This window comes from Schistocerca serialis, chromosome 9, assembly GCF_023864345.2.
Source record: "Schistocerca serialis cubense isolate TAMUIC-IGC-003099 chromosome 9, iqSchSeri2.2, whole genome shotgun sequence".
NCBI classification, from domain to species: domain Eukaryota; kingdom Metazoa; phylum Arthropoda; class Insecta; order Orthoptera; family Acrididae; genus Schistocerca; species Schistocerca serialis.
In genome coordinates this window covers 40,784,417-40,800,310 of record NC_064646.1, presented here as the reverse complement: position 1 = coordinate 40,800,310, position 15,894 = coordinate 40,784,417, and the positions used below count along the sequence as shown (strand labels likewise).

The following is a 15,894-nucleotide window of genomic DNA, read 5'->3' as shown; positions in this document are numbered from 1 at the left end:
CAAAGAAGTAGTAAATACATGAAAGAGACTGGTTGATTTAGGAAAGCCCAGATTAAGAGTTACTGTAATGTAGCTATGAATTATAACTGTGTGAGTTTATGGAAGAACATACAGTACCTAAAGCAAAGCCACTGTTGGAAATAATTACATAGCTAAAGATAGCAGAAACCTTGCTCTTTCAGTGAAGCACTTGCACTTCGGAAAGAAGTAACTGAGCAAGGCAAGAATTCAAATTGGAACTGACCAATAGGGCCTGTTGTAACTAACTGTCAATCCAGTGTTAACATACTGTACATTCAACCAGCCAAAGAGAAGGCAGTGTTACACACGGTCTTAAGTACATTGGAGCACAGAAGCACCAGTAAACATGATAAAGTCACAATGTGATACATTTCCATTACATACTTTGGCCTCTGGCCCCTGGTTCAAAGTGATGAACTAATGTTTAATTTTCACTGATGATTCATTTCCAAAACATTTCAGTGGTCCAGTAGTTGCTGATGGACCCTCACACAGCTGTGCTTGTGCTCTTCATTGAGTTGTTCTGGGAGTCATGCACAGACTTTAAAAAATTGAGCCTGTTATGGATGATGTCATATGTAGAATGATGATTAGTGTACACTTAGTTTGCCATTTTATCAGTAATCACTTCTCGGTTTTTCAGACTCAGGTCTTGGGCTTGTGCAATGTTGGCATCAGCAATGGATGTGGGTGAATGTCCTTCACACTTCTTTGGTGACTTTGGAACTGTTCAATCCACTGGTAAACACTTCATATAGTGAACAATTATCCCTGTTCTGAGCTGAAAGTCGTCTACAGAGTTCAGCATATGGCACATGTTCAGACCACAAAAAATGGATTGTAGAATACTGTTATTCATGGGTGAAAATGGAGAGTGACTCAGTGTGACAATGCTGAAACCTGGTGCAACTGAAGAGAACAATGTCATCCAACGGATGCAAACATTCTAAGTCTTATTGGCAGCTTAAAGCTGATAAGTGCAGACACTTATTGATTCACTGTGATTAAAAATCAACCAAGTTTAATGGAGATGGCAACAAGCTTTCATCCAGTCTTCACTCTTCCCATGAGTCCTTCCATTCCTGAGTCACCGCTTCTGTGACCTTGAGGAAGGAAGGTGTCAATTTTATGTGTATCACTGTTTTGACTCTATCAAAATCACGTTTTATCAGAGTATATAGCACTGTCTGTTTCCAAATGGTGACAGGATTTGCTGCGCAAGCCGTGAAATGAGCATTCTTCTGCAGGGGATCATCAGGAATTTAGGATCAACTGACTACAATAAGCACCAGAATGAGGACCAGGGGGTGTGGATTGATGACAAGTATTTTGGTGCCATTACCACTATAGTGTAAATGTTGGTGCCACTGAAGCCAAGTGTTTCCTATGTTCTGAACCGCATTATCATGTGTCTTAATAAAACATCAGATTGATAATTATGGTAAATCAGTGTATATTATCAGCACCCACAGCTGCAGCAATAAGGGAATTTCAGAGACTTGGGTTTGTGATACGTTTTGTGCATTACATTAAAACGCCTAATCACATAGCGGGAGCAATATTTTAGCATTCTTTAGGCATCAGTAAATATGGATATGGTCACTTGTCAATTCACATATCAAATGACCCTCAGGAATCAAAATCAACAAACAATGGACTTTGAGAATAGCAAGATGACTGTATCAAGGTCACAGATTACCTTATAGTTAAATAATACTTTATAAAATGCTTCCATTGATTTTTTATCATTGATAATTTTTTATTAGCCATAAATATAAATCTTTAATTAGTTTGTGTAATTTATTCTAGTCTTTTCTGATGATTACTTGACACTGTCAAATTATTAATTGCATAAATCTACATGCAATATAACATGCAGAATGTCTGAGCCAAAGATGAGATGACAGTCAGGTTCTAATGATCAATGTACAGCAACTGTACTGAGAAGGTAAAATGTGGAAACAATGTGAATATCCTGATGAATGTCTGTTATTTCTTACCTGTGGGGATCTATCTGCACAAATTCTAGCAGTACCGTGTACATGGCTGCAGGATCTAGACCAGAAGCAGTTACCTTCACCACAGGGAACATCCTCCTGGAAAAAATCCAAAAATTTCTGTTCACTGGTGATGGTTATTTTGTTGCTAGCTTACTCAAATCATGACTCAAATGTAATTTTTTAAAAAAGCTAATTATAATGCTTGATTCCAGTGCACTGCAAATATCACTTACTATATAAACCACGGAAATATAAATGCACTTAGATGGAAGTGAATGTTTCTCCTTTATAGTATCTGTAGTACAGAGATTTTGGCTATGGGATGGCTCTCCCTGAATCGTTAGGCGATTCAGTATACGGTGATTGAAATGATTCTCATAAACTGTACAGACAAAATATCAACATGATCTCCCTACTGTGGGACTGAACATGTCTATCTCACACACACGCACACACACACACACACACACACACACACACACACACACACACACACACACACACACATACACACACACTGTAAAGCAGCATTGTACCATCTTTGTGTGAACTCTAGGCTGAAAACAGATTTGTCCAAAAGCCAGTGAAGTTTTCAGTCTTGTTTGTATGCCTACTGATGACTCAATGCCTCTGCTATTCGGTGAGTTTACTCCTAAATCCTTTACATCCTTCCGGAGCTTTACATGTCATGTATATATTAAACAAGTGCTTGTTAAGTGGTATGAAATCTGTATTAAGAAGAACATTGTCGAGGTGAATTACTGAACTGCAACAGGTGCTAAAATGTATGGTAATCGAATGCAAGCCAGTTATAGTTGGGTGTTATTGAACTGTAAGCAGTTAGAAAAGTAGTTAGAGTTCATAGACATCCACAAAATGGGGGAGGAGGGCAAGAGGAGGCACTTGTTTGGCCCCCACTGCTCCTTCTGGAGTCTGGAGTACAAAGTTTTCCAGTCATTACACAATCCTCACTCACATCTAGAAGTGATTTCACTAAACCTCTCATTCAGCCAACTGTAGCTTTAGCTTTACATGTCTTGTAGCATGACACATTTCAAAACTGATCAACTCATTTATATGTTAATTTTCGCAAGCTGGTCCCCCCCCCCCCCCCCCCCAACCTCTCTGCAAATGCCCATGTCAGAGTACTAAGTAAATGTGAAGGAGATGAGAATATTTGTGTATTCATCATTTGCACTATAAACAAATACTGAGTTGAATAAAAAGTTTTCATTTAACTGTGTGAGCTAAAAGTTTTTGTGTCTGGTATTCAAAGTGGTAGCGAGTGACGTAGTTCATAGTGGTTCAGCTCCTGCTGCCCTGTACCAGTGTATTACACCTGCCATTGCTCTCAATATGGTGAATTACGCAGATGCCATTATTCATGCAGATTGGTGCATCATAATTCAACAATAGACTCATAAATCACAATTCAACAATTGGGTGTAAGGTGTGTGTGTGTGTGTGTGTGTGTGTGTGTGTGTGTGCAACAATTGAGACTTCTGGGGATTGAAATATGTATTCAAAATGGGTTCAAAGAATGCTCACTACAGACCACAAGATTTAAAGAACACCATTTCATCTGGATGTTGGAGCAGTTTGAGGACAATGGAGAAACTTCTCTGTCATTTTGTTACAGGTGACGAAACCTGGGTGCATCACTCAGAGCTGGAAACGAAAAGGCAATCACCAGAAACGAAAAAATTGGAGGCAGCTCATGATGACAGTTTTTTGGGATAGTGATTGTGTCATTCTCGTGAATGTGTGCTAAAAGAGTTGTGGTGCCTCTGGCGTGAAGCGCCATGTCTTTGGACCTGATGACCTTTGACTCTACTTCTGGCTAGGACACTCTGCACGCTGTGTTCGTGCAGCCATATTGTATTCGCCTTGTTCAGTGTCTAAATAAATGTTAATTCGACTGCAAAAGTGTGTTATTACCGATCTACAACCATTAATTGAGAGTCATATATAACGATTGTGACACACTCAGGATCCATTTCTGAGGTGTTCAGTGTGACAAGAATCCAGAAGAAACGTGGCTCATGACAATGCACACCCACACATAAGTCTCAGAATCCTGGAACACTTTGCTAAATTGGGTTGGGCATCACTGCCTCATCCACCCAACAGCCCAGACCTGGCACCTCGGGCTTCCATCTGTTTGGGACACTTGAAGATTGTGTACACAGGATGCACTTTGAAGATGATGAGGGCGTAATTCCTAAAGTCAAAACGTGACCACAGGCGTAAGACGAGAGCCTTCACAAACGATGTATACATGCTCTTACAGACAACGCTGGTCTAAGGCTGTAGAACAGTGTGTAGAAAAAAAGAAAATTAGACTGGCACGGTCATCAAATGGTAGCACTTAAGAATAAATATGAGCTGAGAAGACATAGTGAGGCAATATTTGTCGAATGGCTGTTTTGCCACTTCAATGTCGAGAGAAAAAAGGAAAAAAAAAAAACCACAGTCGGAGAATAAACAATTTCTGATTTATTTCACTTCAAAAGTCATTCTCGATTGGAAAACATCACAAGCAAAGGAAGCGGCTTCCAAACCTGAGGGTAAAGGCAAAGGGGCGCTAGTTACCACATTTTGTGTATGCGTGTAGGGACAGAAGAACAGCTGGCGGATAACTTGACGCCTGTTTAGATTAGATTAATACTTGTTCCATAGATCATCAATACGACACTTCGTAATGATGTGGAACGTGTCTGTTTAATAAAAGATGTCTGTACAAGATATTACATTACACAAAACATTGCATGACACTAATGTTTAATTTTTTTTTTTTTTGCCCTTAATTTATAACTAAAAATTCAGCCAATGAGTCGAAGGAGTTGTCATCTAGAAATTCTTTTAATTTATTTTTAAATGTTAGTTGGCTATCTGTCAGGCTTTTGATGCTGTTTGGTAGGTGACCAAAGACTTTTGTGGCAGCATAATTTACCCCTTTCTGTGCCAAAGTCAGATTTAACCCTGTATAGTGAAGATCAACCTTTCTCCTGGTGTTATAGCTATACACACTGCTATTACTTTTGAACTGGGTTGGATTATTAACAAAAAATTTCATAAGTGAATATACAGGGTGAGTCACCTAACATTACCGCTGGATATATTTCGTAAACCACATCAAATACTGACAAATCGATTCCACAGACCGAACGTGAGGAGAGGGGCTAGTGTAATTGGTTAATACAAACCATAAAAAAATGCACGGAAGTATGTTTTTTAACACAAACCTACATTTTTTTAAATGAAACCCCGTTAGTTTTGTTAGCACATCTGAATATATAAACAAATACGTAATCAGTGCCGTTTGTTGCATTGTAAAATGTTAATTACATTCGGAGATATTGTAACCTAAAGTTGACGCTTGAGTACCACTCCTGCTCGATCGTGTGTATCGGAGAGCACCGAATTACGTAGGACGCACATGTACATTACCGAGGTACACGTACACACGTGGTTTCCGTTTTCAATTACGGAGTGGAATAGGTGTGTCCCGAAATGTCAGGCCAATAGATGTTCAATGTGGTGGCCATCATTTGCTGCACACAATTTCAATCTCTGGCGTAATGAATGTCGTACACGCCGCAGTAGATATGGTGTAATGTCGCCGCAGGCTGCCACAATACGTTGTTTCATATCCTCTGGGGTTGTAGGCACATCACGGTACAAATTCTCCGTTAACGTACCACACAGAAAGAAGTCCAGAGGTGTAAGATCAGGAGAACGGGCTGTCCAATTTATGCGTCTTCCACGTCCTATGAAACGCCCGTCGAACATCCTGTCAAGGGTCAGCCTAGTGTTAATTACGGAATGTGCAGGTGCACCATCATGCTGATAGCACATACGTCGACGCGTTTCCAGTGGGACATCTTCGAGCAACGTTGGCAGATCATTCTGTAGAAACGCGATGTATGTTGCAGCTGTTTGGGCCCCTGCAATGAAGTGAGGACCATTGAGGTGGTCGCCAATGATTCCGCACCATACATTTACAGTCCACGGTCGCTGTCGCTCTACCTGTCTGAGCCAGCGAGGATTGTCCACGGATCAGTAATGCATGTTCCGTAGATTCACTGCCCCGAGGTTTGTGAAATCCGATTCATCGGTAAACAGGTAGAACTGCAACGCATTCTCTGTTAATGCCCATTGACAGAATTGCACTCGATGATTAAAGTCATCACCATGTAATAGCTGATGTAGCGACACATGAAACGGGTGAAAGCGGTGACGATGCAGTATGCGCATGACACTACTTTGACTCAGTCCACCGGCTCTCGCAATGTCCCGTGTACTCATGTGTGGGTTCATGGCAACAGCAGCTAACACACCAACTGCACCCGCTTCTCCTGTGACGGGCCTGTTACGGACCCGTTTGCGTGCTACGACCATACCTGTTGCATACAGTTGGCGGTAGATGTTTTGCAATGTGCGGCACGTTGGATGCTCTCTGTCCGGGTACCGTTCTGCATACAACCTGCAGGCTTCAGCTGCATTTCGTCGACACTCGCCATAGATGAGTATCATCTCCGCCTTTTCAGAGTTAGAATACACCATGGTCACAGTTCTTACAACACTACACTATCACAGACGTCTGGTAACACGGTGTACTACAGTTGGTCTGCGTGCGGAGACGAATGCAGAATAACAATAGCAGCAAGCGCTACATGCGGACACTGCGACAGCTAGACCAAACCACAACAGTGCACTACAGCCACACTCGTAAACACGGTCGTCATCGTAAACATGTCCCTGCAGATGCTGCTCGCCGACCGTGGCCCGTGTTTGTTACAACATGCAACTGAACTTCGGAGGTTTCAAGCGTCAATTTTAGGTTACAATATCTCCGGATGTAATTAACATTTTACAATGCAACAAACGGCACTGATTACGTACTTGTTTATATGTTCAGATGTGCTAACAAAACTAACGTGGTTCCATTAAAAAAAAACGTAGGTTTGTGTTAAAAAACATACTTCCGTGCATTTTTGTATGGTTTGTATTAAACAATTACAGTAGCCGCTCTCCTCACGTTCGGTCCATGGAATCGGTTCATCAGTATTTGATGTGGTTTACGAAATATATCCAGAGGTAACGTTAGGTGACTCACCCTGTATATACTGTGAGGTTACTGTGATGATCCCTAGATCCTTAAATAGATGTCTGCAGGATGACCGTGGATGGGCTCCAGCAATTATTCTGATTTCACGTTTTTGAGCAATGGATACTTTTCTACTCAACGATGAATTACCCCAGAATATGATGCCATACGAAAGCAGTGAATGAAAGCAGGTATAGTAAGCTAATTTGCTGAGATTCTTATCACCAAAATTTGCAATAACCCTAATAGCATACGTAGCTGAACTGAGACGTTTCAGCAGACCATCAATGTGTTGCTTCCAATTTAACCTCTCATCAATGGACACACCTAAAATTTTCGAAAATTCTACCTTAGCTACATACTTCTGTTCAAAGTCTATATTTACCACTGGAGTTGTGCCATTTACTGTACAGAACTGTATATACTGTTCCACAGGTTGTATGGCGTTCGCAGGCGGTGTAGCTGTCTACAGGGAGGGGATCCCGTTAGAGATTTGCAGGCGACCGGCGTCCGGTGCTGAGATTGGCTGTTCACTACAAACACAAATAAGTGTCAAGACAAAAGGAATTAATGACATTCAGCTGCTAGTGGACACTGATTTATATAAATGGGGAGACTTGAAAAGCGGGATTCGAACCCATGTCTCCTGCTTACTAGGAAGATGCTCCGACCACTGCGCCATCCGGACACAGTGGTCATTGCAACTGTGCGGACTAGCCTAGCGCGCCTCCCATCAGACCAAAATTCTCAAATTATACACACACTGCTGAAGTAGTGCCCCTTGCCCAATATCGTCATTAGTCGTGGCGTTTCGCCGATTCCTTTAAGAGTTCGAGAGTGGCGTGCTTCTGCACTGAGGGATCATCGGCCAGCCTCGCCTTAACCCATTAGCGCCGTGTGTTGCCATATGGCAACGTTTGTAACACTTTTTTTTAAATCGTTGATTCCACGACATCAACGAAGAGAGAGTGTTGGCAGGACTGTATACCGTTACGCAAGACTGTAAACATCACTACAATGCAACAGGTTATAACAATACATTTAAATTCTGCGGCGTAAGCTGTGTTGGAAGTCATTGTTTGCTGAATTACGAAGAAAAATGGAGTATAAGTTCGAGTAAGCATGTTTTACACGGTAACTTACGACATATAATTTGGTTTTTTAGTATGGTTGTGCTTTAAATACTCAAATATATATTCTTTGGAGGTTACTGCTTGCTGTGAAATAAATTACGTTCATTTAGCCCGTCTGAACGTCGGTGTTGCCATATGGCAACGCTAGGCGCTTGTACTCAGTAAAAGGACGAATTTTCTCATTTTTGTTTTAGAGGAGGTTTCTCGCTTGCTGAGGCGCTGGAGATTCTTTATAATGACGATATTGAAGGTGATGTGTTTGTTGAGCCCCCAGATCCGAAGAGAGAAGAACGATGGATTATTTTATGTGCGGTGGCTGGACAACTAAGTTGTCACAAAGGGCTCTTCTTCATGTGGTGCACAAGAAGTTGCCCAAGTCAAGAGATTCTCGGAACTAAAAAAGCGAAATATAATGATTTCTCAGACCAAAAGTGGTAGCCAAATATAATATATATATGTGGGAGGTACTGATCAGATGGATCAGAATCTAGCATGCTATTGCATTGCAATAAGAAGCGAGAAATGGTACTGGTGTCTCTTTACATGGATGTTAGATGTCGCCATACAAAACAGTTGGATTTTGTATAATAAAGCAAGAAACCAAACTATTTCTCAGCTTTATTTCAAGAAAGAAGTAGCAAGAGTGTACTTGAAAAGACACCAAGCTTTACCAAAAGGAGCCGGAAGACCATCTGCATCAAGAGCATGTTCCGACAGCCGCATATCAGATTCAATTAGGTTTGATAAGACTGACCACCTCGTCCAGCACACAGAAGGAAAGAAGAAGAAAGATGTGAACACAAGCACTGTAAATCTATTGTGAGAACAATGTGTTCAAAGTGTAATGTGGGATTGTGTATTGACTGTTTTATTCCATTTCATGTAAAATAATGCTGAGTTCAGGGTTTGATTTTTGATTATTAATTGTACTGTGTTATAAAGTATCATTTGAATGGTGAAGACTGAATAATAAATTGGCACAAAACTTGTATATGTAATAAGAAATTTCTATAACCTACTTATTTTAGTTGAAGTTGTAACCCATATAAATTTAGGTAGTGAAAGCGCCTAGCGTTGCCATATGGCAACATCAAATATCTCGCTAATGGCGGTAATGACTTTCGTCGAAACAAATCTGTTGTCTAATTTATACCTTTTACAAACATAATAACGCAATTAAAAAAAAATCACGAAAAAGTTAATTCCGGCGGTAATGGGTTAATAGCGTACACTGAGAAGCCAAAACAGTGTGACCCCTGCTCACCGCGACGCTGGATGCCGGCAGGTGGCGTTGCAGGCACGTGACGCCGTAACAAAACACGTAAGCGGAGCATACTCGGATGTTCAGGGTCGGCTAACGTAGCTGGCGCGGGGCTTTCCCGCACTCCCCCTCTCCCCACCTCTCCTCCGACACAGGATGTACACCTTTGTAGCGTTCAAAAGAATTCCAAGTTTCGTCATTGACGCACTACCAAAACTTCAGAAGACTGTTACTACGGCAGACCTACTGGTGTGATAACGGAAAATAAGTAACGGAGAAGGAATCTTAACAGGCATGGCAACTACATCTACATCTACATCTACATCTACATGACTACTCTGCAATTCACATTTAAGTGCTTAGCAGAGGGTTCATCGAACCACAACCATACTATCTCTCTACCATTCCGCTCCCGAACACCGCGCGGAAAAAACGAACATCTAAACCTTTCTGTTCGAGCTCTCATTTCACTTATTTTATTTTGATGATCATTCCTGCCTATGTAGGTTGGGCTCAACAAAATATTTTCGCATTCGGAAGAGAAAGTTGGTGACTGAAATTTCGTAAATACACTCCTGGAAATGGAAAAAAGAACACATTGACACCGGTGTGTCAGACCCACCATACTTGCTCCGGACACTGCGAGAGGGCTGTACAAGCAATGATCACATGCACGGCACAACGGACACACCAGGAACCGCGGTGTTGGCCGTCGAATGGCGCTAGCTGCGCAGCATTTGTGCACCGCCGCCGTCAGTGTCAGCCAGTTTGCCGTGGCATACGGAGCTCCATCGCAGTCTTTAACACTGGTAGCATGCCACGACAGTGTGGACATGAACCGTATGTGCAGTTGACGGACTTTGAGCGAGGGCGTATAGTGGGCATGCGGGAGGCCTGGTGGACGTACCGCCGAATTGCTCAACACGTGGGGTGTGAGGTCTCCACAGTACATCGATGTTGTCGCCAGTGGTCGGCGGAAGGTGCACGTGCCCGTCGACCTGGGACCGGACCGCAGCGACGCACGGATGCACGCCAAGACCGTAGGATCCTACGCAGTTCCGTAGGGGACCGCACCGCCACTTCCCAGCAAATTAGGGACACTGTTGCTCCTGGGGTATCGGCGAGGACCATTCGCAACCGTCTCCATGAAGCTGGGCTACGGTCCCGCACACCGTTAGGCCGTCTTCCGCTCACGCCCCAACATCGTGCAGCCCGCCTCCAGTGGTGTCGCGACAGGCGTGAATGGAGGGATGAATGGAGACGTGTCGTCTTCAGCGATGAGAGTCGCTTCTGCCTTGGTGCCAATGATGGTCGTATGCGTGTTTGGCGCCGTGCAGGTGAGTGCCACAATCAGGACTGCATACGACCGAGGCACACAGGGCCAACACCCGGCATCATGGTGTGGGGAGCGATCTCCTACACTGGCCGTACACCACTGGTGATCGCCGAGGGGACACTGAATAGTGCACGGTACATCCAAACCATCATCGAACCCATCGTTCTACCATTCCTAGACCGGCAAGGGAACGTGCTGTTCCAACAGGACAATGCACGTCCGCATGTATCCCGTGCCACCCAACGTGCTCTAGAAGGTGTAAGTCAACTACCTTGGCCAGCAAGATCTCCGGATCTGTCCCCCATTGAGCATGTTTGGGACTGGATGAAGCGTCGTCTCACACGGTCTGCACGTCCAGCACGAACGCTGGTCCAACTGAGGCGCCAGGTGGAAATGGCATGGCAAGCCGTTCCACAGGACTACATCCAGCATCTCTACGATCGTCTCCATGGGAGAATAGCAGCCTGCATTGCTGCGAAATGTGGATAACTTGACGCCTGTTTAGATTAGATTAATACTTGTTCCATAGATCATGAATACGACACTTCGTAATGATGTGGAACGTGTCAGGTTAATAAAAGATGTCTTTACAAGATATTACATTACACAAAATATTGCATGACACTAATGTTTAAGTCGGAAGTTCCATGCGGCTTTTCGCGGATGATGCTGTAGTATACAGAGAAGTTGCAGCATTAGAAAATTGTAGCGAAATGCAGGAAGATCTGCAGCAGATAGGCACTTGGTGCAGGGAGTGGCAACTGACCCTTAACATAGACAAATGTAATGTATTGCGAATACATAGAAAGAAGGATCCTTTATTGTATGATTATATGATAGCGGAACAAACACTGGTAGCAGTTACCTCTGTAAAATATCTGGGAGTATGCGTGCAGAACGATTTGAAGTGGAATGATCATATAAAATTAATTGTTGGTAAGGCGGGTACCAGGTTGAGATTCATTGGGAGAGTGCTTAGAAAATGTAGTCCATCAACAAAGGAGGTGGCTTACAAAACACTCGTTCGACCTATACTTGAGTATTGCTCATCAGTGTGGGATCCGTACCAGATCGGTCTGACGGAGGAGATAGAGAAGATCCAAAGAAGAGCGGCGCGTTTCGTCACAGGGTTATTTGGTAACCGTGATAGCGTTACGGAGATGTTTAATACACTCAAGTGGCAGACTCTGCAAGAGAGGCGCTCTGCATCGCGGTGTAGCTTGCTCGCCAGGTTTCGAGAGGACGAACGTGTGTAGTGTAAGCTGTCTCTTTAGTGGACTTGTTGCATCTTCTACGTGTCCTGCCAATGAAACGCAACCTTTGGCTCGCCTTCCCCACAATATTATCGATGTGGTCTTTCCAACTAAAGTTGTTCGTGATATTAACACCCAGATACTTAGTTGAATTGACAGCCTTGAGAATTGTACTATTTATCGAGTAATCGAATTCCAACGATTTCTTTTGGAACTCGTGTGGATCACCTCACACTTTTCGTTATTTAGCTTCAACTGCCACCTGCCACACCATATAGCAATCATTTCTAAATCGCTTTGCAACTGATACTGGTCTTCGGATGACCTTACTAGACAGTAAATAAACAGCATCATCTGCGAACAACCAAAGAGAACTGCTCAGATTGTCACCCAGGTCATTTATATAGATCAGGAACGGCAGAGGTCCCAGGACGCTTCCCTGGAGAACACCTAATATGACTTCAGTTTTACTCGATGATTTGCCGTCTATTACTACGAACTGCGACCTACCTGACAGGAAATCACGAATCCAGTCACACAACTGAGACGATACCCCATAGGCCCGCAGCTTGATTAGAAGTCGCTTGTGAGGAACGGTGTTAAAAGCTTTCCGGAAATCCAGAAATACGGAATCAACCTGAGATCCCCTGTCGATAGCGGCCATTACTAAAATGTTAATAATAAAAACTAGCTTAGCTATGAGAATCCTTCCGATTTAATGAAATTCAAAATCAAATAAGGTTCACAAGTGTTGTGCAGGATATACACTTAAACGGTTTCATCACTTGACTGTGCTCTTTATTTACAAAAAATTAAATGAGTTCTAGGTTATAAATAAGGCCCGTATTTTAATGACAAGTCATATTTTTTTCTGAACTATAGGGTGAATCTTAAAAGAATACACAAATCTAGGCATTTTAGTGTCGAAAAATGTATTTTGATTGTGCATACAAAGTCATATTTCAACAAATTTGTCATATTGCGGCTAACTTTTAATATAATAGGTCATATTTCTGTCAACTTTTGTCAAAAATGCATATACCGTTTTTCTTGTATCTTACAGGACACACGAATAAGAAAATGAATATGTTGCTCACGAGACACTATTTAACGTGCTATTATTAAAGATAAACAGATAAATTAGTACATCGGTTTATTTCTCAGTACTGTAGCAGAAAATCGGTGTAGCACAACAGTCGTTCCGCGAAGATAAAACATTGTTGCCCAAAGTCGACAATGCTCTCTCAGAGCCAACAAAGGCGGCTGCTGCCGTAATAATCATCGCAGTCGCACAGGTGTTCCCAGTAACTAGTTTGAATACAGCCTCTGCCTTGGGTTCAACATGCCTAAAGCAAAGTGCTCCGACAGCGTGAAGTTGCCAGGATATGTTCGAGACTTTGGAGAGAAGTTCTTTAGTACTGATGGGAAAATATTGTTTTGTAAGCTGTGTGAAGTTAAAGGTAGTGCATAAAAGCGCTTTAATGTGCAACAACACTGTAATACCGCTAAACACAGCAGCTGTGTGAAACGAAGTGCTGAAAATAACAGCAGGCAAACGCTGTTATTTGAACAGACAGGTCAATCGTCAACCGTGCAATCATTCTGCAAGGATTTGTGTGAGTTGATGGTGTCCTACAACATCGCATTGGAAAAGCTCAAGAATCCACGCTTCAGACGGTTCTTGGAGAAGCACACAACACATCCAGTTCCAGATGAATCTACACTGAGAAAGAACTATTTATCCATATGCTACAATGATGTGCTCAACAAAATGCGATTTACTATTGCTGATAAAAAGATCTAGATGTCGATAGATGAAACTACGGATATTAGCGGGCGATATATTGCAAATGTTGTTGTTGTTGTTCTAAAAGTTTATGGCCCTGGAGATATGTTCCTACTAACGTGTGAAGCTCTTGATAGAGCAAACAATTCGACGATTGCTATATTGTTTGACAACTCTCTGAAGCTACTGTGGCCAGATGGTGTGAAAAGAGACAACGTTTTGTGCTTGTAATAGATGGTGCTTCATATATGGCTAAAGCAGCCAAAGGGCTTTAGATTCTCTACTCCAGTATGGTTTACGCCACTTGCCTTGCACATGTGTTGCACAGAGTTGCCGAAGAGGTGCGATCAAATTACCCTGACGTGGACAAATTAATTTTCTGTGACAAGAAAATCTATATGAAGGCTCCGCTACAGGTCCAAAAATTCAAGGAACAAGCACCTTGAACGCCCCTCCCACATACACCTGTTCTTAAACGATGGGGTTCTTGGCTTAATGCTCCAACTACACCCAAATAAAGACAATCTTCTGTGGGCTTGATAGCGATGAATCAAGTGCTATCAATATTGTGAAAGAAGTTTTTACAGATACATTGTCTCGAAACTTATCACACATAAACGGCAATTTTTCAGTGATATCAAAAGCCATCAAACGACTGGAAGCTGTTGGCACTCAGCTATGTGAGGCCTTGAGTATTATGCATCATGTGTAGAGTGAGTTGGGTCGAGCTCGTGGTCATGTGGCTGACAAAGTGAAAACCAAATTGCAAAGTGTTCTCGAATGGAATCCTGGATATTCTACACTGTGCAAAATTAGTGACAATCTTTCAGGGAATGCTGCAACATTTGAAGATACTGAAACAAAGCTGAACTCCAGTGACCTGGCTCCTTCCAAAAACGCTCCAGTGGCGTCTTGTGAAGTGGAGAGGAGCTTTTCCAGGTGCAAAACTATCCTCAGCGACAACCGTAGATTTTTGATCATGGAAAACCTGAAAATGCACCTTGTGATCCAGTGCAACTTTGCAGATACTGAAGATTGACATACGGTATTAAATAATGTGAAACGCTTTAAATACTATGTAGAAATGAAAACATTGTTTTACTGTTTCGATAGATGACCTTTTCTCTGTACTTTGTGTTTAGAAAATAAAACATTCAGACATTCAAAAAATAGGTGCAAATCAGCCACAAACCCTACAGAAAGAAAGAACTAAACTTACAATATTTTGAGAAGTGAATTTTGTGTTACTTTATGGTGAATAAAAAATTAAATAAACAAACAAGAATGCTTTATGTAAACTTCTATTAAGTCATATTTTATTTTTAAGGTCATATTTATGTAAGTTTTAGGTCATAAATGCTTGCATATTTCACTATTTTTAGGCAATTAAAATCCGGGCCCTAGTTATAAATGCTGAGGGTTTTCCGCTCGACACACTTTACAGGAATATCTTTTCCTTGCTTTTTGACGAGCAAATTCATCAATAATATCTTCAAAATTCAATTTTGAAACCATGTCTTGTTCCGCTGAGAGCAAGAGAACACATCCGTTCTTGCGAGATGCTGCCTCTGAAATACGGTAAGTGTTGACGAGCTTTAAACGTGAATAACTCCTTTCAGCGGAGGCGACAGTCGCCGTCATGAGGTTTCTTATGTCATTCAGGCATTTCAATACTAACATAGGTGTTTTCACACCCTTGGAAACCATTTCTCTGAACACTTTAATTTCTGTCAGAAGGTCTGATGTAACAATATCTTTCGATCATTCACCAATCATGTTTACACTTATATCTTTCTCAAGGTTTTTACATAGTATTTTCAGTCCTTCGTCCTGTACGTATTTTAAACTTTCTGGAGAAAACAAAAATCCGTACTTTTCGGAATAATTACCTAATTGGCCGAACCTTTCTTTCAAACTTTTTAACACTGTGTCAACGAGAGGGTAGAAAAAATCGGTTTTGTATTTCTCCTCTGAAGGCTGCGCTCTGCAAACCA

At 42.0% G+C, this 15,894-nt stretch overlaps 1 protein-coding gene across 1 annotated transcript in view; it reads right to left on the bottom strand.

Moving 5' to 3' along the window:
- LOC126418811 (T-related protein-like) overlaps nt 1-15,894 on the bottom strand; it is a 213,882-nt gene that overhangs the window by 30,573 nt on the left and 167,415 nt on the right. The window contains exon 2 of the mRNA XM_050085752.1: nt 2,022-2,117. Within this exon, the coding sequence (XP_049941709.1) occupies nt 2,022-2,117 (96 nt within the window). The remainder of the gene's footprint in view (nt 1-2,021; nt 2,118-15,894) is intronic.